Source organism: Trematomus bernacchii, unplaced genomic scaffold, assembly GCF_902827165.1.
Source record: "Trematomus bernacchii unplaced genomic scaffold, fTreBer1.1, whole genome shotgun sequence".
In the NCBI taxonomy this organism is placed as follows: Eukaryota; Metazoa; Chordata; class Actinopteri; order Perciformes; family Nototheniidae; genus Trematomus; species Trematomus bernacchii.
The window spans coordinates 360,339-382,818 of record NW_022987524.1 but is presented as its reverse complement, the minus strand read 5'-3'; the positions used below and the strand labels follow the sequence as shown (position 1 = coordinate 382,818).

Below are 22,480 nucleotides of genomic sequence, written 5' to 3'. Positions count from 1 at the left end.
GGGTCAACAGTGATGCGGATGATGAGCTACGGGATTACTGCCAGCAGACACCGCATATCCCTACAATGGATAACCCACTGGAGTGGTGGGAAGAAAACGCACACCGCTTCCCCCGTTTAGCCAAGCTTTCGAGGAGCTACCTGGCTATTCCAGCCACAAGCACCCCGAGTGAGAGGGTTTTTTCCCTGGCAGGCAACACTGTCACCCAACAGCGGTCAAGCCTCCTTCCCTCACATGTCGATGCGTTGGTGTTCCTCAACGCAAACCAAAAATCTGGAAAGGTGGACGTTATCGTGGAGGACAGCGATTAAAGTGTTGCGCAATGCGCTGTTGCGCACTGGATTTACGTGGCATTTATGTAAACAGAGTTTTTTGCTGTCGATTTTGGTGAGTCCAGTTACTGTTTGTTATTTACTAAGTCCAGTTACTGTTTGTTATTTACTCAGCCATGTAACACACATTAAAATGCAGTGTTTAATGTAACTGTATGAGTTCCAATATAAAATACAGTTGTACACCTCTCTTTGTGTGTCTTTATTATGACGTAACGACTAGTCGACTCCTATTTTTTAAAATGTGTCGACTAGTAAATATTGGTAGTTGTGAAACCCCTAACCCACACACACACACACACACACACACACACACACACACACACACACACACACACACACACACACACACACACACAGCCTTCCAACTGTCTGGCCAGGCAAGCAGAGAGACAGGTAGTGTGTGAGGATGAGAAGCTGGCGGGATGTGGATGGGCGAGTTCCGCCAGTGTGTGTGTGTGTGTGTGTGTGTGTTGTGTGGTGTGTGTGTGTGTGTGGTGTGTGTGTGTGTGTGTGTGTGTGTGTGTGTGTGTGTGTGTGTGTGTGTGTGTGTGTGTGTGTGTGTGTGTGTGTGTGTGTGTGTGTGTGCCACAGAACCACAGATATGCTGAGACAGATGTATCCAGTGTTTCGCAGAGACAGGAGTGGTGGTCATAGTACACTCCTCTCCTCTCGTTTATCATAAACAAGTGGTTTTGCAAATGTAAAAAAAAAAAAAGTGTGTATCTTATCTTTCTCTTTATTGCTTTTAATTGTTACTGTCCCCTGTGTAACCAGAATAGATATATTTGTACATGTAAAATATGTAACTTTGGCACTTTTTTCCCCGAACCACAATCTTTCTTGTGAAAAGACTGTATGCATGTTACACATGATGCCAAACATTCATAAGAGACGCTCCAAAAACACTTTTATAACTGCTGTCTTTAAAGTCACTACATTGTGATGCAAGAAACGTACAGATTAAAATAAGCAAGACATTACCGGCGTAAACCATCAATATTTGCATACATCATGGTATTACAATGAAATACATATATAGTGTCAAGAATCGAAATATGTTATTGTCATAAATACAGTATAATGGGCAGTTGCACTGTACAATGAAACAAACATATAAGATAAACATAAGAACATTTAAAGTGCATGATGTGCTGCATGATACAAATAAAGATATATAAACAGCAGGGTACAGTATGGTATATAAATATGCATCAGAATAGATTTTGTAAAACAATATATTGACAGACAGTGTTATTGCTGACTGCTATAATGTGAGGGGAGGGACTAACTAGTTCATACAATGTGTCAGACGTGGTTTTGGCCATGGTTTTTCAGTTGAAATGAAATAAGAAAAAAAGTATGGCGTGGGCAAGGGACTCCCTATCTTTCTCTTTCTTTTTGTATTATCGTTTAAATAATTTGTGTCTGTATATATTTATCTCCCTCTGTGAGGACAACTAGAAAACAATACAAAGTTGCTCACAAAAGATAAACTAAAGGAACGGGTGAGGAGAAGGATTGTGAGAGAAAAGAGAAGAAGAGACGAGCGTGGTGAAAACATTTTGGGTAATGCTCATTTCATTCACAGTTGCACCTCCTCCTCTTCCTCCTCCTCCTCTTCCTCCTCCTCCTCCTCCTTCTCTTCTACTTCCTCTTCCTCCTCCTCCCACTGCTCATTCCCCCCATGCACACACACACACACACACACACACACACACACACACACACACACACACACACACACACACACACAAAGCCATCTATAATTGATGCTAGCTGTAGGCAGTCACTGGCGGCTGGACTTACAGCTGGATGTGCATGGAGGAAGGCAAGATGGTAGAGCAGGTACTTGTGAGAACACACTCCGTTTCTCCCCGTCTCTTCCCCTCTCTCCCCATCTCTTCCCCTCTCTCCCCGTCTCTTCCCCTCTCTCCCCATCTCTTCCCCTCTCTCCCCATCTCTTCCCCTCTCTCCCCATCTCTTCCCCTCTCTCTCCCGTCTCTCTCCTTATCGTCGCTCTCTGCACTCTTTGTTGGTGCTGTGACTGCAGAGGGAAGCATGCTGCATGCTCCTTTTCGTATTGTGTCTGTGAGTGTGTGTACTGTGTGCATTACATCTGGCTGCATGCTCTGTTTATGTCGGTGTGTATCTATATCTTTCTACCTCATTTTCATTCATCCTCATCCATGGCAGATGCTAGCAAGAGAGCATGGATTTACGCATTAGAAAGAGAGATAGAGAGGAGCTGCAGCTTTGTTTTGAAATGAAACCATGAAACCCTGTAGCTGAAACACATTTGTCCAGCAGCGAGAGGAAGAGAGAGGAAGAAGGAAAGAGAATGATACATGCAACTGTTTATTTTATTGGTGAGGGAACACGTAAAAATAGGTCTGTCTGTTTTATTTCAATATACAGATGTTGTATGTGTTCTGCGAGAGTTTATTGCTGTAATAATGATCCCTATTTACATTGACCACAGGGTGATCCCTTCCTTCCAATTGTTCAAAATGGGGAACAGAATGCTGCAAAGTTCAGCAAATCTGGTGGATTCTGAGGCAACACAGTAAAAATACAGCCTCAGAAAATAGCCTTTTTTCAACAGTACACTGTGTGGCTTGCTTCATATATTTAGATAGAGGAGGCCATTTATTTGTAATACCCTTTTTTATTTGAATGTTTTTCAGTGCCCTTTAAGCCTCTTACACACCGAGCCGATTATCGGCGTCGATAGATGTCGATAGATGTCGATAGATGTCGGGCCACCGATGAGCGTCGTGTCGCCCTACTCAGATTGGTGTGTACTGCACCGTCGTGCACCGTCGTGTCTTTTCGGCCCTGCCGACACCTTCCGCCGCCGATTCGGGGGGCCGTCGGCCAAAGAAATCACTCTGATTGGCTGTTCAGCTTAGCGAATCAGTGCATGAGAAGCGAAACGGAAGTGAGGGACCCAAACAAACTATTAAGAAGGCAAATCTGAGATTTCATTTAACTCCAGCTCTCGACACAGGTTGGAGAAAGCCCCATGAGCTTCTCGCTGTAGAGTGAACATGGAACGCAGACGCTATTTGTTGTTTGTTTATATCACGCAGTATGTTCTTCTTCTCTCGGTTATCACGCAGTATGTCTTCCGGTTGTTGCCTCTTTTGAATGACGAATACACACTACCGCCGCCTGCTGGTAAGGAGAGTTATTGCCACTCACGCATGCGCAGTTCGTACGTGCTACTTGGCCGTCGGCTGAAGTCTTTGCGGTGTGTTCCAGTGTGAAACATGGCCAAGACGCAGGAGACGTGAGGCGACGCGTCCCGATGTTCCGTCGGGACGTGTTCTTTGGTGTCAGTTTGGTGTGTAAGAGGCTTAAGAAACACCATTTCCCATAAGGCTGTCACGGGTTGACAGAAGAGGCGTCCATGAGCTCAGACAGCTGTTGTCACAATCTTATGAAGGACCCAAATGCAGCACTCGAGAAACCAAGGAGTATTGGTAATGTACTTTATTGGTAGTAATACCAGAGCAGAGGGATACCAGCAGAACAGTAACAGCCGGATGATGTGCAGGGCAACGAACCAGAGGACAGCAGGCAGAAGGTGAGTCAGGGCCGGGCAGAGGGTCAGGGAGCAGGCGAGGCGGTCAACGTAGGTACAGGCAGGGTCAGACAGCAGGCAAGGCAGGATAGTCCAAGGACAGGCAGGATCAGGGAACAGGCAGAGCAGGCAGGTCAGGGACAGGCAGGGTCGGAACCGGGTAGGCAATCTGGTAAAAAACGCGTGAAAGACTAGCATGAAGGCAAAGTACGATCTGGCAACGGGTGTGTGTCTGGTGAGGGTTTAAATACTGGCAGTAAAACTAATGGGTGCAGTAGAGAAAGAGAGTGAGCAAAAACGTGTGTGTGGTTAACAGGTGAGACAGGTGAATGGAAAACTACTGGTGAATGATGGAGCAGACTGTGACAGCTGTAACATCAGCAGGACACTGTGCTTTTTGACAACAAAGGTCCCAACAAAAACAATAAAGACTTCAGAAGAGACGTTTGGTGAATTTAATGAAGATTATTGAGATCAGTTTACAAGGATAAAAGTATCTGTACCTCTGCTTAACCTTTTTCGAATCTGTTTTCAGTTTCTTAGCAGCTGCAAAAGAAAAGCTAGACAGGAAGCGTGTCATGAATTCAGCTTTCTAAATTACCTTTACAGTATGTAACATTACAGTAAGACATTTCTTCTGTGTATTCCCCTGGTACAAAGGTTATTATTAAAGGAGAGGTGTCATGGCCATTTCCACTGATCATAATTCCATTGTTGAGGTCTACTAGAATAGATTTATATTGTGCATTTTTCCAAACTCACATTGGTTTCTCATACAGCATCTCTGTAAACTACGTGTATTCACTGAATTTCACTCTCTGCCTTTAACGGCTCGTTGTAGCTCCAATAGCTCCAGCCCCCACCCTCCCTGTGAGCACAGTGTGCTCTGATTGGTCGGGACGTTGTGAATCGCGCTGAGCTCCGTGGAGGTGTTGTTTCCTTGTTTAGGATACATAGCGAAATACAGCCAAACTCATCCTGAGCACACACAAAGTCACAGCCGAAGTAAAAACAATAAGTGTGGCTTGATATTGAGTAAGAAAAAGGTTGATAAACGCTGTGAGAATGGATCTGCAGAGAGAATTTCGCCGCGATCCCAACTGTCTGTTATCAGCCTGCAGCCAGGGAGGAGAAATCAGCTGAGCTGCCTGCTCCCTGCACACAGATGTGTGTGTGAGGAAGTCCGTGGATTGGTCAATTTGGACCAATCAGCGGGGGCTTAACGTAACGGCTCCGCGGACGTAACGTAACGGCTCCACGGATTGGTCCATTTCGTTCCGGGTATGGGTTGACATCATGCCGTCCCGGAAGAATCAAATGGACAATGACGTATCTCCAACGAGGCCTTTTGGGGAGGTATTTTCTGTGTTAGAGTTTTACTCGCTACAGGGTGTACTTTGAGGGTTTTGACTCTGCACACCGTTTACATGCATAAAAACCTTCATAACACACAAGGGGACGGGTAATAACCGGAAAAGCATGACACCTCTCCTTTAACAGGTTGTTATTGGTGTTGTGAAGAAGGGTTTCCGCATCAATTTTTAACTTAACCTTAACTAAACCTGATGAACCACAAACTAACCTTTACCTTAACCCTTTATTGGTTGGGGAAACTGAAAGAATCCTAGAAATTAGTGCCACTTGAGTCTTCTACTATTGTTTTGAGGTTTTCCTCCCAAGAAAAACAACAGCATCTGGGGCCTCATTTATAAAGGGATATACGCTCAAAAAATGGCGTGCGCCAGTTTCTACGCAATGTTTGCGATTTATAAAATACTAACTTGACGGGAAAATGTGCGGTCCTCCACGCAAACTCTAACCCATGCGTACGCACTAAGGACAACAACGGGAGAGACGAGAAACTGCGACACCGTTGGCAGAAGGAAGAATGGAGAGAAATATGTGGAAATAATAACATAAATAAAATGTTACCTCTCATTTATCATATATGAAGAATTCATTTTCACAAATTGATTAAAGCCAATCATAAAATGATTTAACAAACGCCTGTTTGAGACTCCTCAGTGCACACAAAAACATAACTTGGATAAATAAATAAATACGGATATGTTATTTAAAACCACCTCGAATATGTTGTGTTAATGTTATGAAATGTATTCTCATAAATGATGCGGTAAGCAGAAGGACAGAATTACGTCTAAACTGACGCCGTTTTGCATTTCTATAGGTTGTAGATACGAGCATGGTTTTATATACTATCACGTTTAATCGTGTTATATCTCTCACAGGCTCCGCCCTCTACTGGACTCTATGGGTACTACTCTCTATCATGCTGTGCGTGCTTTCACCTACTGAATTTACGTAAACGTAGCCGGCCAATCGGGGCGAGCCTACCTGAATGTGCGCGCAGGCCCACAGTATATAAGGCGGCTCCAGCCGCCGCCCCACTATCATTTTTCTCTTCAGACGAGCTGACAACCGAAGAGTTAAATAAACGTACGAAGATTAGAAGAAACGAAAAATGGACTCACCATTACTGGAATCTCGGCCATGCCCCACCTGCCTTGGTTTGATCGCGGGCACCGATCTCCACCACCTCTGTAGAGTGTTTGGGGGACCAGGATATGGCCGAGGCGGTGCCATTCACGTTCGCCATTCCAGCGGGGCGGATGGCTCCGTTTGCCGTTGTCAGGCACTTCCGGGTTCGGTCCATGGAGGTCCACCGCCCTAGGTGATGACCATGGCGGCGGAGCGCAGCTGCTCCCAGCGGGCAGCAGGCTGGGCAGGGAGCTGAAAAGAGCTCTGCTACGCTACTGCGTGACAGGGCGACTGCAGATAAACACGGGTGTGTTGGGCATCTCGCTCATTGCTGGAGATGCCCCCACCTCACCAGATCAGCGCGATTATTTGTAGCTTGATCGTGGCCGCCGTGTGGTATCCCGGTGAGGGATCACGCCGCATGACACTTTTCAAAAAGGACCGTGTTGATCTCCTGGGAGCCCCCGTGTTTACGGAAGGGCTCTTTGGATCGGAAAGAACACTGTCCCACACTCCCCGCCCCCTCTGTAAACTCCAGTATAGGAGCCAGCAGGTGGGCGCGTGCACATGAGTGGAATAAACCGTAGTGCTGTCAAAGCACTGTGCGGGGTCAAGAGAGTGATGTGTGTGTAAGAAATGCATTCAGTGAAAACGATTGCATTTATCCCAGAGTAAGAGTCATCTCTCTCCACATTTCCATTTTTCACCATAATGTCCGTTTCAGAGAGATGGCAGTTGACAGAGCCGCGGCCCCACGGGAGCTGCCGCGGTGCGTTCAAGAACCTCATTAGAAAATCGGCCCCTTTTTCTGTGTCAGGCCCCATGCCAAAACAACCTTTTATGGAAGGTTTTGGCAGCGGAGTAGGCCACCAGAGAATACTACAGCTTCTTAGCTGTGGCTCCAAAGTCGAGTGATTTGTGTGTGAAAAATGCATTTAGTAAAACCAATTGCATTTATCCCAGAGTAAGAGTCATATCTCTCCACAATTCCACATTTTCCCATAATGTCTCGTTGAGATCGGCAAGGCCGCTTTCATACGATGTTAATTGGACACCCATTATGAGGCGCAGCCCCCGTGAGAGTGGCCGCGGTGCGTTCAGGGACCTCCGCAGAAGAACAGTGCGTTACGTAGTGTAAACTCTAGTTCTAAAGTGATATGTGTGTGTAAAATGCATTCGGTAAAAACGATTGCATTTATCCCAGAGTAAGAGTCATCTCTCTCCACATTCCACATTTCCCCATAATGTCCGTTTCAAGGAGACGGCATTATGACGACGCGCGCCCCCCCCCCGTGAGAGTGGCCGCGGTGCGTTCAGGGACCTCCGCAGAAGAACAGTGGGTTACGTAGTGTAACTCTAGTTCTTGAGTGATATGTGTGTGTAAAATGCATTCGGTAAAAACGATTGCATTTATCCCAGAGCAAGAGTCATCTCTCTCCACATTCCACATTTTCCACATTTCCCCATAATGTCCGTTTCAAGAGACGGCATTATGACGACGCGCGGCCCCCCCCCTGAGAGCGGGCCGCGGCGCGTTCATGGACAGAAGAAGCTCCGATTAATGCTTATTTCTCTCTAAGAGAAAACAGCATTATGGTGGAGCGCGCGCTCTCACGGGAGCATGCCGTGGTGCGTTCAGGGACCTCAGTTAAAAATCGGCTGTTTTTTTCTCTGAGTGGAAACTACATTATAGAAAAACGGCCCTTTCTGTGTCAGCCCCCCATGGGTCAAACTTCCTTTTATGGAGGGTTTGACGGCGGAGTGGGCCACCAGAGAGTACCACAGCTTCATAGCTGCGGCGCCGCAGCTGATTGCACATCCCCTAACACAATGTTATGGGGAATGGAAAATCAGTGGTGTATTAACAGAGCGCATGGACAGGACACTGAGACTGGGTTATTCACTCCAGTTTTGCAGCATCCCTCCTCCGTTCAGAGGCAGGAGAGAAGCACATCTGTCATCCCAGGAGGAGGTTTCCTCTCAGCATGTGCACTCTCAAGTCAGAGAGAAGGGGCATTATTCCCTGTACTTCCTGGTTCCCAAGAAGACAGGAGAATTCAGGCCCATTCTGGATCTTCAATGCCTGAACCAGCACATTGCATGCAAGAAGTTCCATATGTTAACTATGAAACAGTTACTGAGACTGGTGCAGCCAGGCGATTGGTTCACAACCATCGACCTGAAGAACGCTTACTTTCATGGCGAAATTGCTCCAAGAGCACAGAAAGTATTCGCGTTTTGCCTTCCAGGGGGTAGCCTACGAGTACAACAGACTGCCGTTCGGCTACTCCCTATCCCCATGCACGTTCAGCCATGACGCTGCAACCGCTGCGGGACCATGGCATGAGGGACGACCTCATAGTTATGGCCAGGTCCAGGGAATGGGCAATACTGCACACAGCCCAATTGATCCTACACCTAACCAAGTTGGGTTGAAAAAGAAGTTGCGGTTAATTGGAAGAAGAGCTCCCCCATACCTCACCAGCAGGTAGAATATCTGGGGGTGATGCTCGATGCAGGCAGACTACGTGTCACCCTGACAGAAAGCAGACAGGCATCCCTGCTGCGGGCAGTCTGCAGGCTGCGTCAGGGGGCGACGGTGACAGCTTTGATTATCATGCAGACTTTGGGTCTCATGACGGCTGCTCACTCCGTAGTGCCACTCGGACTGCTGCATGCACGTCGCATGCAGATGTGGTTTACCGGCCTTCGTTTAGATCTTAAGACACAAACGACGTCTGGTGGCCATCCCCCCCCTCAGTAGAGAGCAACCTCCGATTCTGGGGGTCTCCAGAGAATCTGCAGAGGGGAGCTCCACTGGGGCAGGTAACCTCCTATATCACAGTCTTCACAGACGCTTCAAAGAAAAAGAAAGTGACAGGATGGGGGGGGACGTGTCTAGAAAGGGCTATGGGTGGTTGCTGGCCTCTGGCGGCACAGCAACCTCCTGGAGCTGCAAGCAGTGATGTTGGTCCTACAGCACTGCAAACCCTTAATACAGGGCAAACAGGTGCTAGTAAGGAGCGACAACCGCACCACAGTGGCGTACATCAACAGGCAGGGCGGAGTCCGCTCAATAGCCTGGTTGACCGCAGCAGAGAACCTGTGACTGTGGGTTTCACAGATTGTGTTGTCTCTAAGGGCTCTTCACATCCCGGGACGGGAGAACAGGGGGGCCGACCTCATGTCAAGAGGCGGACCCCTGCCAGACGAGTGGAGGCTTCACCCGGAGGTGGTGAAGCAGGTCTGGACTCAGTTCGGTAGAGCAGAGGTGGACCTGTTCGCCAATTGGCGCAACAGCCACTGTGCCCTGTGGTTCTCCCTGGCTCGGTGGGACAACCCGCCCTTGGGGGTCGACACGTTTGCACACGAGCCATGGCCAAGAAAGCTGCTTTACGCCTTTCCACCGCTGCACCTTATCCCCCCCCTCCTGGAGAGGGTGAGGCGGGAACAGCTGTCAATCATCCTGGTGGCCCCAGATCGCCGCCTGGCGCCGTGGTAACGCGGGGGTAACACAGATGATGGTGGGCCAGCCCTGAGCGATTCCTCAGGTCTGGGGAGCGCTGTCTCAGGAAGCAGGTGCAATAGGGGCGTTACCCACTCTGGGCCAACCTCTCCAGGCTTGGCTCCTGAGAGGGACAGGCTGAGACAGGTGGGGCTGTCTGATAACGTTATTCAGACTATCCAAGCAGCAAGAGCAGAATCCACCACAGCTTGTTACAGGCCAAAGTGGGCGGGATTCCGGCGATGGTGTGAAGGAAGGAGTCTAGAGCCTCTGTCGTGCACGCTGGGCTCTATTCTTACCTACTTACAGATACTGGTGGACAGGGGGCTGGCTCATTCCACAATTACTGTAAGGTGTATGCAGCAGCCATTTCGTCCTGCCATGAGGGATTTGGAGGCAGGTCAGCCTTCAGTCAGCCGCTTATGACGCGGTTTTTGCAGGGGGTCAGGAGGCAGCGCCCGGTAGTGCACGCCTCCGCCCCGCAGTGGGACCTGCCGTTGGTGCTCGAGGCTCTGGTCACAGAACCATTTGAGCCTCTGGAGCTTTCCTCCCTAGTAGCACTGTCATGGAAGACAGCATTGCTACTTGCCTTGACTACGGCTAAAAGAGTGTCCGAGCTGACCGCTCTGTCGGTACACCCAAGTTGTCTTTTGATCCGGGGTGACCGTAGCGGGGCGACACTCAGGCCGAACCACTCCTTTACTCCTAAGAGTATCAGAAGTTCATTCAGAGCAAGGGCTATTTAGTTAGGTGGCTTTAATCTTCCACCCCATATTGGGGCCAGGGAGGCTAAATTGCACCTCCTCTGCCCAGTGCGTGCGCTAGCATGCTATGTAGAGCGCACGGCTGCCATTAGGCGCACTGAACAACTGTTTGTGTGCTTTGGGGATGGTGTGGCTGGAAAAGCCCTCTCAAAGAAGCGCCTAACAGGATGGCTATGCAGGTGCATTACACATGCCTATGGACGGGCGGGGAGAGCCCTCCCCACTGGGGTCCGTGCACATTCTACACGGGCTGTGGCTGTGTCAACAGCCTTATTCAGCGGCGTGAGTGTAGAAGATATATGCACGGCGGCGTCTTGGTCTACGCCAGGCCCCTTCATAAAATGTTATCCCCTGGACATGTCTGGCTCCTTCTCGTCGTCGGTGCTTGCCGAGGCAACGCATGACTGGTGAGAGGGGGGTGGCTGTGGGTCAGCAGGTATCTGACCCCCCCCCCTGGACATAAAACACTTGTGTTTTCCCATGCTCCTGAGGGACTCGGGAGACATGGTGTACAATCAGCCCCATACAGGGCTGGAGGACTCTCCCCGCCTGCCCATGGGCAGGCGGGGAGAGCCTTCCTCACTATTGTCCATGCCCACTCTACACGGAGCGTGTGTGAGTGTGGGGGATGTGGTGCACTTATGTTTTCCCATGCTCCTGAGGACCTGGGGAACATGGTGCGCGGTAGGCTCCAGACGGAGTCTCCGCACAATTTTTTTCCATGCACACTCTACACGAGGTAAGCGTGTGTGAGTGTGCCTTATCCAAGTTGCGGCCCCGACTTCTCCACGGTTACAACCGGATGGGAGGAAGTGGGGATGCAGTGGATATTAGCCAAAAGCCGGTCAGGGACGGTGTGGTGGGTCGATGTTGTTGGACGACAGGGCGTTTATACATCGGAGCTCCGCCCACTGTACCCATAGAGTCCAGTAGAGGGCGGAGCCTGTGAGAGATATAACGGGGGGTTACGTATTGTAACCCTAGTTATATAAACACAGGCGGAGCCCTCTACCTGGAGGCCCTGTCTTTCCTAGTCCGCTCGCTGAAGAGTGTATACGATAGTGGGGCGGCGGTTGGAGCCGCCTTATATACTGTGGGCCTGCGCGCGCATTCAGGTAGGCTCGCCCCGATTGGCCGGCTACGTTTACGTAAATTCAGTAGGTGAAAGCACGCACAGCATGATAGAGAGTAGTACCCATAGAGTCCAGTAGAGGGCTCCGCCTGTGTTTATATAACTAGGGTTACAATACGTAACCCCCCGTTTTATGCCGTTTGCCAAGACTTGATAAGTCGCTCGTAAAACACAGGAGGTATGGAAACTAAGAACACCATATGTGGTCAATTGTACAGCTAATATAACACAACACATTAGTTGTATTTCCTTTAACTGGTGGATTATGGATATATAGTTGCTGATCGACAGCTGGAACACAAACCACCAAATACAAAAAAATAATTCAGATCCAGTCGTCATGACTCCACTCCGGAGGGATTCCCCGATCATTTCTTACAGTTTCTCATCAAGGGGGTGTCTCCTGTCCCCGGTACAAACACACTGCCTGAGGAAGGTTATGTGTATTTTTTTTGTCATTAACCTTTTTCGGACCACTTATTTATTTATGTTGGTGACGATCCGACCTCCATGCTGCTACTCTGGTTCAAACTGCATCCACCAAACAATATGATTTATCTCCACCTCCCCAAAAGAACCAAAATCTGACACGGTGTGAGATGTCTTTTTTAGCTGTTCTGTCGTCATTTCCTGCGATCTTCTTCATGCAGTCAGTCAAAATGAATGAATGAATGGGCGTTTCTTTGACTATTTATAGGCAAATATGGGCGTTACGAGTCGATTGTGATTTATAAAGGGAAACAGGCGTAGGAAGTGCCGTACGGTACGGTACGCAATGTTTTGTGAATCGGAAAATGTCGGAACATTTCTGTACCTATTTTTTTGCTTTGTACTACGTAAGCAATCTTCCCACGTCAATCCTACGCAAGGCGTTATAAATGAGGCCCCCGGTCTTTAAAAAAAAAGTCTAATCTGACCTGTGCGTACATTTAGAGAGTTGTGTGACTTGGCCGTCCATCAGTATCAGGCGTCAATAAGACACGCCTTGTTCTTCGTTAATTGTCCCTCACCGGTTGTACACACTGGTCATCCTTGAGCTTCATCTGCAACCTTTCGTCAGATTCATGAAATTAAACCTGCAAAACCCTTCAGTGAGAGACAGCACTCTGATTGGCTGCACCAGAAAGAAAAGGATGTGAGGAATGTAGGAACACAGGAAGCACTTTTCATTTTCATCTCATCTGATCATATCTTCACACTACATGTCCGTCTGGAGTGAATGGGCATGATTGGTGTGAAAATGGTTGGAAAGAGTATGAGTGCATTGGTGCATTTAGGGTATGATTATATTTGGATAAAGTAAAAATATGCAAAAAGAACACATTTAAAGCCTGGAACTAAACTGCACATTTGCACAGTTATTTACTGTGCAATGAGGGATTACTTACAACATTTCATGTATGTTTCAGAACAACGGCTTCTAAATCCACAGCCTGTTTTCCGGTTTCCCTTTTAGAATGACAAATACAGACTACCACCGCCAGCTGGTATTAAGAGTTATTTTTACTCACGCAGGCCTGTAATGTAGAAGCTATATTTGCTGGTCTTTGTGATGTGTTCAGGTACATTCAGACCTCTGTCGCAGCTACGTCTTAATATTTGTTTGGTATCTTTGCCTAAACTATCATAGAGGGCTCTGACAAACAAGGTCAAACCAATCAGGGCTTATTGTTATGGAAGCGGATTTTATCATTCTTTAGTGTTTCAGTGCATGAAAACATTGGTGCACTTAAAGGTCCCCTATTATACTGTTTTTCATCAATATATTATAGGTCTCTCAGATATATCCAGAGCCTGTCTCTGATTGGCTGAAACACCAAACAGATCATTGCAGCATTACCCATAATTCCCTCTGTTTTAGCCCTGTTTCCAAAGTGCTGATTCTCTGTCTGTTACTTTAGATGAAAATAAGGAGCCCCTCCCCACGCCCCTCTGAGAGAGATTTGGTTAAAAAGAACTCAATGGTGCTCTAGGAGGAGATTCAGGTGATAAGGTGTGGGGGGGGGGTTACCTTGGTTGGTGATTGGCTAATGGTTACACAAGCCAAAACATCGTTATGACATCATAAAGTGGCCAAAATCTGATCAGCTCATTTTCAGACAGGTTTTTATATAAATGGATCAGGACAAAAAGAGAGGGGGTCTTTGTTCCTTAAACTTTCAGAATCTCTTTACACAGAGGGGACACATATGTATGCATACAATTAAGGAAAAAGTGGATTTTGCATAAAAGTAGACCTTTAAGGTATGATTTATTTTTGAAAAAAATAAAAAATATGCAAAACGAACACCTTTTAAAGCCTGGAACTATCCTGCACATTTGCACAATTATTTACTGAGCAATGTTTTATATGAAACATTTCAAGTCAGATAAACAATTTGTTTCCAACCTATGTGATCATTCAACTGCTCATGTTTCATTTTGCTGACTGCATGGTAACCAACTGGCCAGGGCTGCAGAACAATTTCTTACAGAAGTTAAGTCAACATAAGATTTCACGAGGAGTAAGATACATCAATCAATGGAGGAAGGGTGAAGACATTTAAAATCTAAAATGTAATTCAGCTTGAATCCACACATGTCTTTAAGATAGTTCTAGAGTAGCTTAACACAGGGAAGAATACAGAGTGCAGATTTTTTACTGTGCAGGACACAAATTCCTTCCCTCTCTGTGCTTATGCTGACATTTAATTGTATTCCTTCAGTTGTGTGTGTGTATATGTGTGTGTGTATATGTGTGTGTGTGTGTGTGTGTGTGTGTGTGTGTGTGTGGGTGTGTGTGTGTGTGTGTGTGTGTGTGCTCTGCCACGTAAAGCATATTTCAGCTCTCTAAATGTGGTTCTCATTACACAGCAGAGCATTTAGCCAAGACTCACTCTCTGCATCTCTCTCTCTCTCTCTCTCTCTCTCTCTCTCTCTCTCTCTCTCTCTCTCTCTCTCTCTCTCTCTCTCTCTCTCTCTCTCTCTCTGTCTCTCTCTCTCTCTTTTTCCTACTTATCCCTCAGCAGTAACCCCTCTCTCTCATAAACACTCACACATACTAACACACCACACGTTAGAGTGTTTTTGGGGCACGTTCTCTTTTTTTACATCGATGTCTCCTCTCTGTTTCATGAATCACAGCCGCAGCTGAAACCACACTTTCTGAAACTCATCATCCTCCCTGGGACTCTGTTTGTTTTGAGCTACCATCTATAGTGTTGATTGTTGATGTTGGGCCACAGCCTCTTACCACAAACAAAAAAACTCAAATGAATGGGAATACAGGACATGTACTGGCTTCACTTCCTGTACTATATGTTGGTACAATGTGATCTTGTCATATACTGTTCATATTTAGCTGCTTGGGCCTCCGCCTTTAGTGTTTTATCTTGATCAAAGGTGGGAGAATTACTTAGATCTTGTACTTGAGTGAAAGTAGAAGTACTGAGATCTTGTACTTAAAGGGGACCTATCATGCAAAATGCACTTTTATACATGAATATGTGTCCCCGGTGTGTCAGGGAACACAACCCTCTCTCTTTTCTTCCATACCCAAATCTCTAAAAACGGGGCTGCAACGGAGCTGATACAGACTGATACAGATTTGAAATTGTTCTGACATCAGAAATGGGGAGCTCCGCCTATATGGGCAACTCTCCACCTATCAGGAGGAGACGGCCACGGCCATTGCCGCTCGAAAGCGCTGGAGACGCTGTAGTACATATGCCAGGCCTGTAAGTGGCGCTGTAGTCTGCCGCAAAAGCAGCGAAGAAGACTTCTCACAGAATCAGCCCTTGCAAAAACAGGGCTGGAAAAGAGCAAATAGAGCGAAATGAGGCATGGCTAAAATGCATGATCTGTTTGGTATTTAAAAAAAAAAACTTCACAGACATATTTTATATAGGTATGGCCCAACAATATATTTTTCAAATATAGCATGATAGGTCCACTTTAAGTAAAAGTAGAAGTACCAGAGTGTAGGAATACTCTGTTTCAGTAAAAGTCCTGCATTCAAATGTTACTCAAGTAAAAGTAGAAAAGTATTAGCATCAAAATATAGTGAAAGTAGTCATTGTGCAGATTGGTCCATTTCAGAATAATATATATGATATGTTTTATAATGATTGATCATGAAAGTGTTCTCAAAGCTGGTAAAGGTGCAGCTAGTTTGAATGACTTTGTATACTGCAGGGTAGCTTGTGAATTTACTCCAGGTGGAACTAAAGTCTGATTTAACACTTGATTATATTTCACATCATTCATCCAGATCTGTGAAGTAACTAAAGGGATTAATACATGTAGTGGAGTAAAAGTACACCATTTACCAGTAGTAGATAATGAAATACTCAAGTAAAGTACAAGTATTCTCAAAAGTATACTAGTACAGTACTTGAAATGTACTTAGTTACTTTACACCACTGATCTTGATGAGGATTGTGTGTGGTTTATGTGGGTACCCATGGTTAAAGTATTACATGGTCGTGTTTTGGTTGTGCAACACAACTTCTTGATAATGCTCTGAGATAAGATCATGGTTTGGGTTTAAATATGTATACATGTATGTTTGTTATGTTTTGATGACTTTTCAGCCAATGTCAGAGTAGCTCAACGTATGCTACATCTGAGGTTCTGTCGCGTGTTCAGATTGCAGCTTGTTGTAGGATGTATGTATGTTAGCACAGTAACAGTATTTAGTAAATCCACAGATTTTGGTTGTTGTTCCGATTTGTTCAAGCTCTTTGTTGTACATTTTGTGTTTGCATCTTGTTTAGATTCTTTGTATAGGATTAAATAAGTAACCTGCATTTTAACTGTGTAACAGTAAAAGCCAGTTAACAAAAAAATACAGGCAACAAGCAAAAGAAGCTAACTTCCGTGTCGGCCTACAAAAATATGTCATCACTGCACCACTCTATATGAGCTTTGTGTTATTCCACTTTATACATTCTTGATTATTGGTTGTTAACTGTCTTTAATTGTAAAAAAAATAAAAACATCTGACAGTTACCAATAACAGGAATAAAGTGTTCAAAATAATAAATAAACTAATTAACTAACAAACAAAACAAAAGATAATATGTTAGCCAGGCATCATTTTCATTCATTAGCATCATGCTATGCACATCCAGCCTCTGTAGCTCCTGTGCTGTGCTTTATTGATGGTCAATAGGTGCATAGAGTTGCCGTTATAAACATAATAACGTCTTCTGCTGTGTTTAAAAAAAGTATGAGTTAAGTTGGTTAAATAATAGCCTTCCGTATCCTGAGCCTCACTGGCTGCCTATGGCCAGCGTCAAGTGCAGACTGTTTCGCTCTTAATACTGTCTGATGCTCTGAGTGTCTAATGATGGGGATGATTGACATTAGGGTTAGTTTAAATCCTATTGCACGTCATTCAGACTATAAAAGAGGTATTTTCACGTTGGTATGAAAATGCCGATCTGTATTTGACACCCTGGAAGTGAAACAAGTCTTGTTGGTTTTCCTTCTTTAGTTAAGGGAGTTTTTACCCTAAAATACTTTACATTTTGTGATGAGAAAAAACTGTTTTTCACCAGTGTTTACATTCAATATGAATCTGTTTGATGGCACGGTCTGTGCGTTCACATTATGATCAGATCTGATCGCTGTATCATGAAGATGGGTCACATGACTGACAAAGGCAGCTGAGGTGGCCAAAGCCTTTTTTTAATCTATTTATAAGCTAACATGCTCTCAGGTCCCTGATGAGTCTCCTGATGCGACTGGTGATAATCAGATAACACCCACCATGTACCAACACCTTAGTTTAGCATGTTAGCATGCCATCACAAAAGAAAAGCTATCATAGGTTTGCAGGTAAAAATATTAAAATGTTGACGCTAGACCAGTGGTTCCCAACCTTTTTCAGTGAGGCCCCCCTTGGGTAATTGGAAATATTTTCGAGCCCCCCCCCAACCCGGTTCCCACCGAGATTGGTAGAATTAATTGTATATAGTTGTACAAACATTACATTTTCTCTGCTAATAATAACAAGAAAAAAAGATCCAACTAGAATTTTTTATTTTATTATGGATTGAACAACAAAACAAAAGTGCTTGTATTGGCAGATGATCCTCTGCCACTGTGAAATAATGAGACCTAATTTAAACAATTACAAATATGTTTTATCGATCCAGTTCTTTAACAGTATTTGTAGAGGCTATTTTTGTTCTTTTTGAAAACTAATCAAATTGGAAACAGAATTAACATTGATTTAATTTATGTACAGTAAAGTGTGGATTATGGGCTGCTAGCACACATACCTGCAGTGGTGGTAGTAACTAAGTAGATTTAGTCAAGTACTATACTTATTTTGAGGTACTTAAGTATTTCCATTTGCTTCTTTGTACTTCTACTCCTCTACAGTTCAGAGGTAAATGGTGTACTTTGACTCCACTACATGTATTTAATACCTTTAGTTACTTTACAGATGTGGATGAATGATGTGAAATATAATCAAGTGTTAAATCAGACTTTAGTTCCACCTGGAGTAAATTCACAAGCTACCCTGTAGTATACTACTTTTACTTAAGTACTTGATCTGAGTACTTCTTCCACCTTACACGTAATCGGGTCAACAGAACTCCGAGTTAAGGAAGTTGAAAACGGTGCATTTCTCCGTATGAATATGATGCCTTTTGGCCAGCTGATGGACAGATTGCTTGTGTTTCCGCGTTTATGCGAAAATACTTATTGCAAACGAGCATTGACCACATCGAGCCTTGTACATTGTCACCTTTGAACGCTCTGTTCTCCACCGGCAGATCTCTGTGTGCACGGTGCTCCAGCGAGTCTGTGAGCGAGCTGCCCCGCCCCCCGCACAGAGAGAGAGAGAGAAAGAGAGAGAGATCCCCACCGACCACGTTAGATGTCAAGGGAGATGTATGCCTCATCATACTTTGTTGATTTGGGAATTATCGCTGAAAGGCTTATCGCTGAAAGGCTTATCGCTGAAAGGCTTGTCGTGGGCACGTCCACTTTTCTTTTATCTGTCAATGTGTCCATTTTATAGATTTTACGAGCAAAACATTTTTGTTTACAACTTCTCCCCAAGCTTCACGCTCCCCCCCAGGTTGGGAACCACTGCGCTAGACGATCACCAGTCATTAGGATACATCCAGAAGTTGCTGACATATTTAAATTAAAAATGACAACCAGCTCGTGGAGCCAGATGAAAAGTCAGGTGATCACCAAGATTATTAGTTTCATCACAAATGTCTGGAAATAATGTTACTTGACCAAATGTCTTGGTGATGTCTTAGTCTGGACTATAGTGTCCAACTTCCCCAGAGTGCCATTCATAGACGCCTGCAACTAAATTGCCATAACACATGACATGAATTGAATTACTGAAAAACCATTCTAAAGTTGGGATTGAAGGAAGTGAGAAAAATCTCCTCTAATGGAATGTGGAAATGTTCCTCTAAATAAACGGTGAATCTCTTTGTCCACAGGGTAACCAGGACACACCGGCACCCCCGGACCCATCCATGGCCCAAGCTTACCCATCAGCCCAGTTTGCCCCCCCTCCCCAGAACAGCATCCCAGAGTTCACAGCTTCACACCCCCATCCACATCCACACTCCCACCCGCACCAGCACCCGGCGGCCCCGCAGGACTACCCCGGGGTGCAGGCCTCCGTCAGCGACCACCCCCTCAACATGTACCAGTCCTCGCAGAGCCACGAGGGGCCGAGCGGCCCGGACCCCGGCAGCCACAGCGTCCCCGGCAACGCCACAGTAAGGCATCATGGGAGAGGTGGGGTTTAAGTCGACTATAGCTCACTGAAAAGCTGAAACGTTGACTTTAATTAAATGTATTATGTCAACAGATTTCACACAACTGTATTGGGTTAGTTGGAAGCAATAATATTACATTTAAATAAGTTCAACTTAATATTATTGCTTTCAACTAACCTAAGAAAGTAAGGTCAATGTTTCAGTTTTTTTCACTGCTGGGTTTTAGAGTGTATTGACCATTCTGTACTGTATATGATTAGTTAAATTGTTACATGCAATGGAGTTATATAAAACAGTTCAGAACAGTTTGTACTATTTATTTTCTTTTTTTAATACCCGATCAAAATCATAACCTAACTTTAACCAAGCTTTACACTATCTTATAACACAGAAAAACAAATGTCAAACCTGTCAGTGCCCTGTAGCAAACATTCCATCCACATGTGCCCTGACCCCATCACAGGTCACCCAAATTATTCAAGGTGAAATGAAGGAGGACGATACTTTAAACTGAAACTACTTTAATTAAAAGTCTTGGTCCGTACAAGGCAAGTCATAACAGAACAGAACTGTGTGTTAAAAAACACGAATCCGACGAAGGCTTAACAAAATACAGGAACTATTAAAAGCAGAAATAATGAGGGGATGAAGTGCAGGTCAGGTGGTTGCAGGGATGATGGGGAACAGATGAAACTAATAAGACAGACATTCAAAAACATAAACGGACAGGAAGTAAAGACATGTCACAGGGGAAGAAACCAATCGGAATTGGAAAGAGACTGACCTTTTCAAGTCTCAGAGGTTTTGTCTTCACTACGATTCATTGTCAGCTTTCACACCAGCCGAACACAACCAGGAAACCCAGTCGGTCTGAACAGAGCAAACAGAGGAGATGTGAGCCAGACTGCTCTCCTTTATCAAGGTTCACATTTTGTGTTTGTTGAAAAGGTCTCTAATGGGTCTTGGTGTAACATTGGATATTGAGAAGAATTATCTGGGGATTGTTCGAGTGTCGCAGCCTTCCAATAGCAGCTGCTGATGTTGTGTGCTGTCTTTGATACATGGCAGTTGGACCGGTCATTGTATATTCAGGTGATGTGGAGCTGCTCCACTCCAAGGTTCCCCTCCAGTGTGTTTTTGTTTTGGCCATAAAGTCCCACTATAACAGACCCTACAGGATTATTTCCTCAGTGTTATCTGTTTACCACTCCAGCACTCCAAAGACAATTATCAGTGATTTCTGGGGGCCTTTTTGAGTTACTGTTCTAATACAATTCATATGATTTTGAATGCCACATATACCAGTACAGCCAGGAGTCGTCAGAATCCTGCTGGTCATTTTTTCTTTCAATTTATAACTCAGTTCAATTTCATAAATATGTATTACACCATTAGTCCCAAGTGTCATACAAATTGATATTATTTTGTAAAGTAATAATGTGTTCCCTCAGCTCTGCTAGAACTGCTTAGTTTTCTTGTTGTTTTTCGACTGGACTTTCAAACTTAATTCACAGTTAATAGTTATCTGAATCAAACATGAAGCTCTACCTCCTGTGAAATTACAAAAATATTAACTTTACAGCAGTTTGTTTCAATCTGTAAATCAGTATATATGGCAAGCAGCAATATGAGAATACATTTCCCTTAAATAAGTGATTTCATTTATTGGATATGTCTGGCGTAAGAAAGACATAGAGATTAGATGGCCATCAAAAATCAAAAACAGAACATATCTTTAAGTACAATGCAATAACAAAACATTTTTTAACATGTTTTTTGCCTGAAATAAGATTTGCTGTTAACACAAGCTGAAGAAATTAGCAAGTTTTTTTCTACGATATAAAATACAATAGTTAATACCCCACTGGTGAATGTCTGAAGCATCTCTATGTCTTAAAAATGGCGGTTGCTAACAAATGACTAAATGAGACTACTAAAAGTCATCACGCTAATATTAGCCGCCATTAGCTTAGCGGTGGTGACCTCATGTGACTGTGAAGTATTTTCTAGAGTCTACTGTTAGCTTTGCCATTAGACTCAAATGCCATATGTTTATATGGAAGTAACTTAGTACATTTAATCAAGTACTGTACTTAAGTACAATTTTGAGACACTTGTGTATTTCCATTGCTACTTTGTACTTCTACTGACAAAAATTCAGAGGTACTGTAAATGGTGTACTTTTCCTCCACTACATGTATTTAATACCTTTAGTTACTTTACAGATGTGGATGAATGATGAGAAATATAATCAAGTGTTAAATCAGACTTTAGTTCCACCTGGAGTAAATTCACAAGCTACCCTGCAGTATACAAAGTCATTCAAACTAGCTTTGAGAACACTTTCATGATCAATCATTACAAAAAAAATCATAGATATTATTCTGAAATGGACCAATCTGCACAGTGACTACTTTTACTTTTGGTACTTTAACTATATGTTGATGCTGGTACTTTTCTACTTTTACTTGAGTAACATTTTGAATGCAGGACTTGTACTTGTAACAGAGTATTCCTACACTATGGTACTTCTACTTTTACTCAAGTACACGATCTGAATACTTCACCTCTGTATGCATCGATGAGTCATAGACTATTGTCTGGGCTGCTATGCAAGGTGCCTCCTGCTTATTGGAGAGAGAAACATTGACATGCACTCACACACCGTTTGACCATCAGGACAAATCTTCAGTATATTCGACATGTTGACTGCAACTGTCCTTCTCATTGGTGGAAAATATCTTCTCTAGTTTTCCATTTCATCTTTCTAAATGTGCTTTAGCAGGAATGCATGTTTTGTGTATGTTGTGTGATGGTTTGGTTGCCACGTCCCCCGAGCTCCTCTACCAGCGGAGAGACTGAGAGAGAGCCTGTTGGCAGTACCAGGACGTCCGTCTGTACATCTTGAAGTCTCATCACA

At 44.6% G+C, this 22,480-nt stretch overlaps 1 protein-coding gene across 1 annotated transcript in view; it reads left to right on the top strand.

The window, feature by feature from the left end:
- The window catches only part of rbfox1 (RNA binding fox-1 homolog 1), a 205,338-nt gene that overhangs the window by 105,912 nt on the left and 76,946 nt on the right, over positions 1–22,480 (top strand). The window contains exon 2 of the mRNA XM_034119954.1: positions 19,276–19,560. Within this exon, the coding sequence (XP_033975845.1) occupies positions 19,276–19,560 (285 nt within the window). The remainder of the gene's footprint in view (positions 1–19,275; positions 19,561–22,480) is intronic.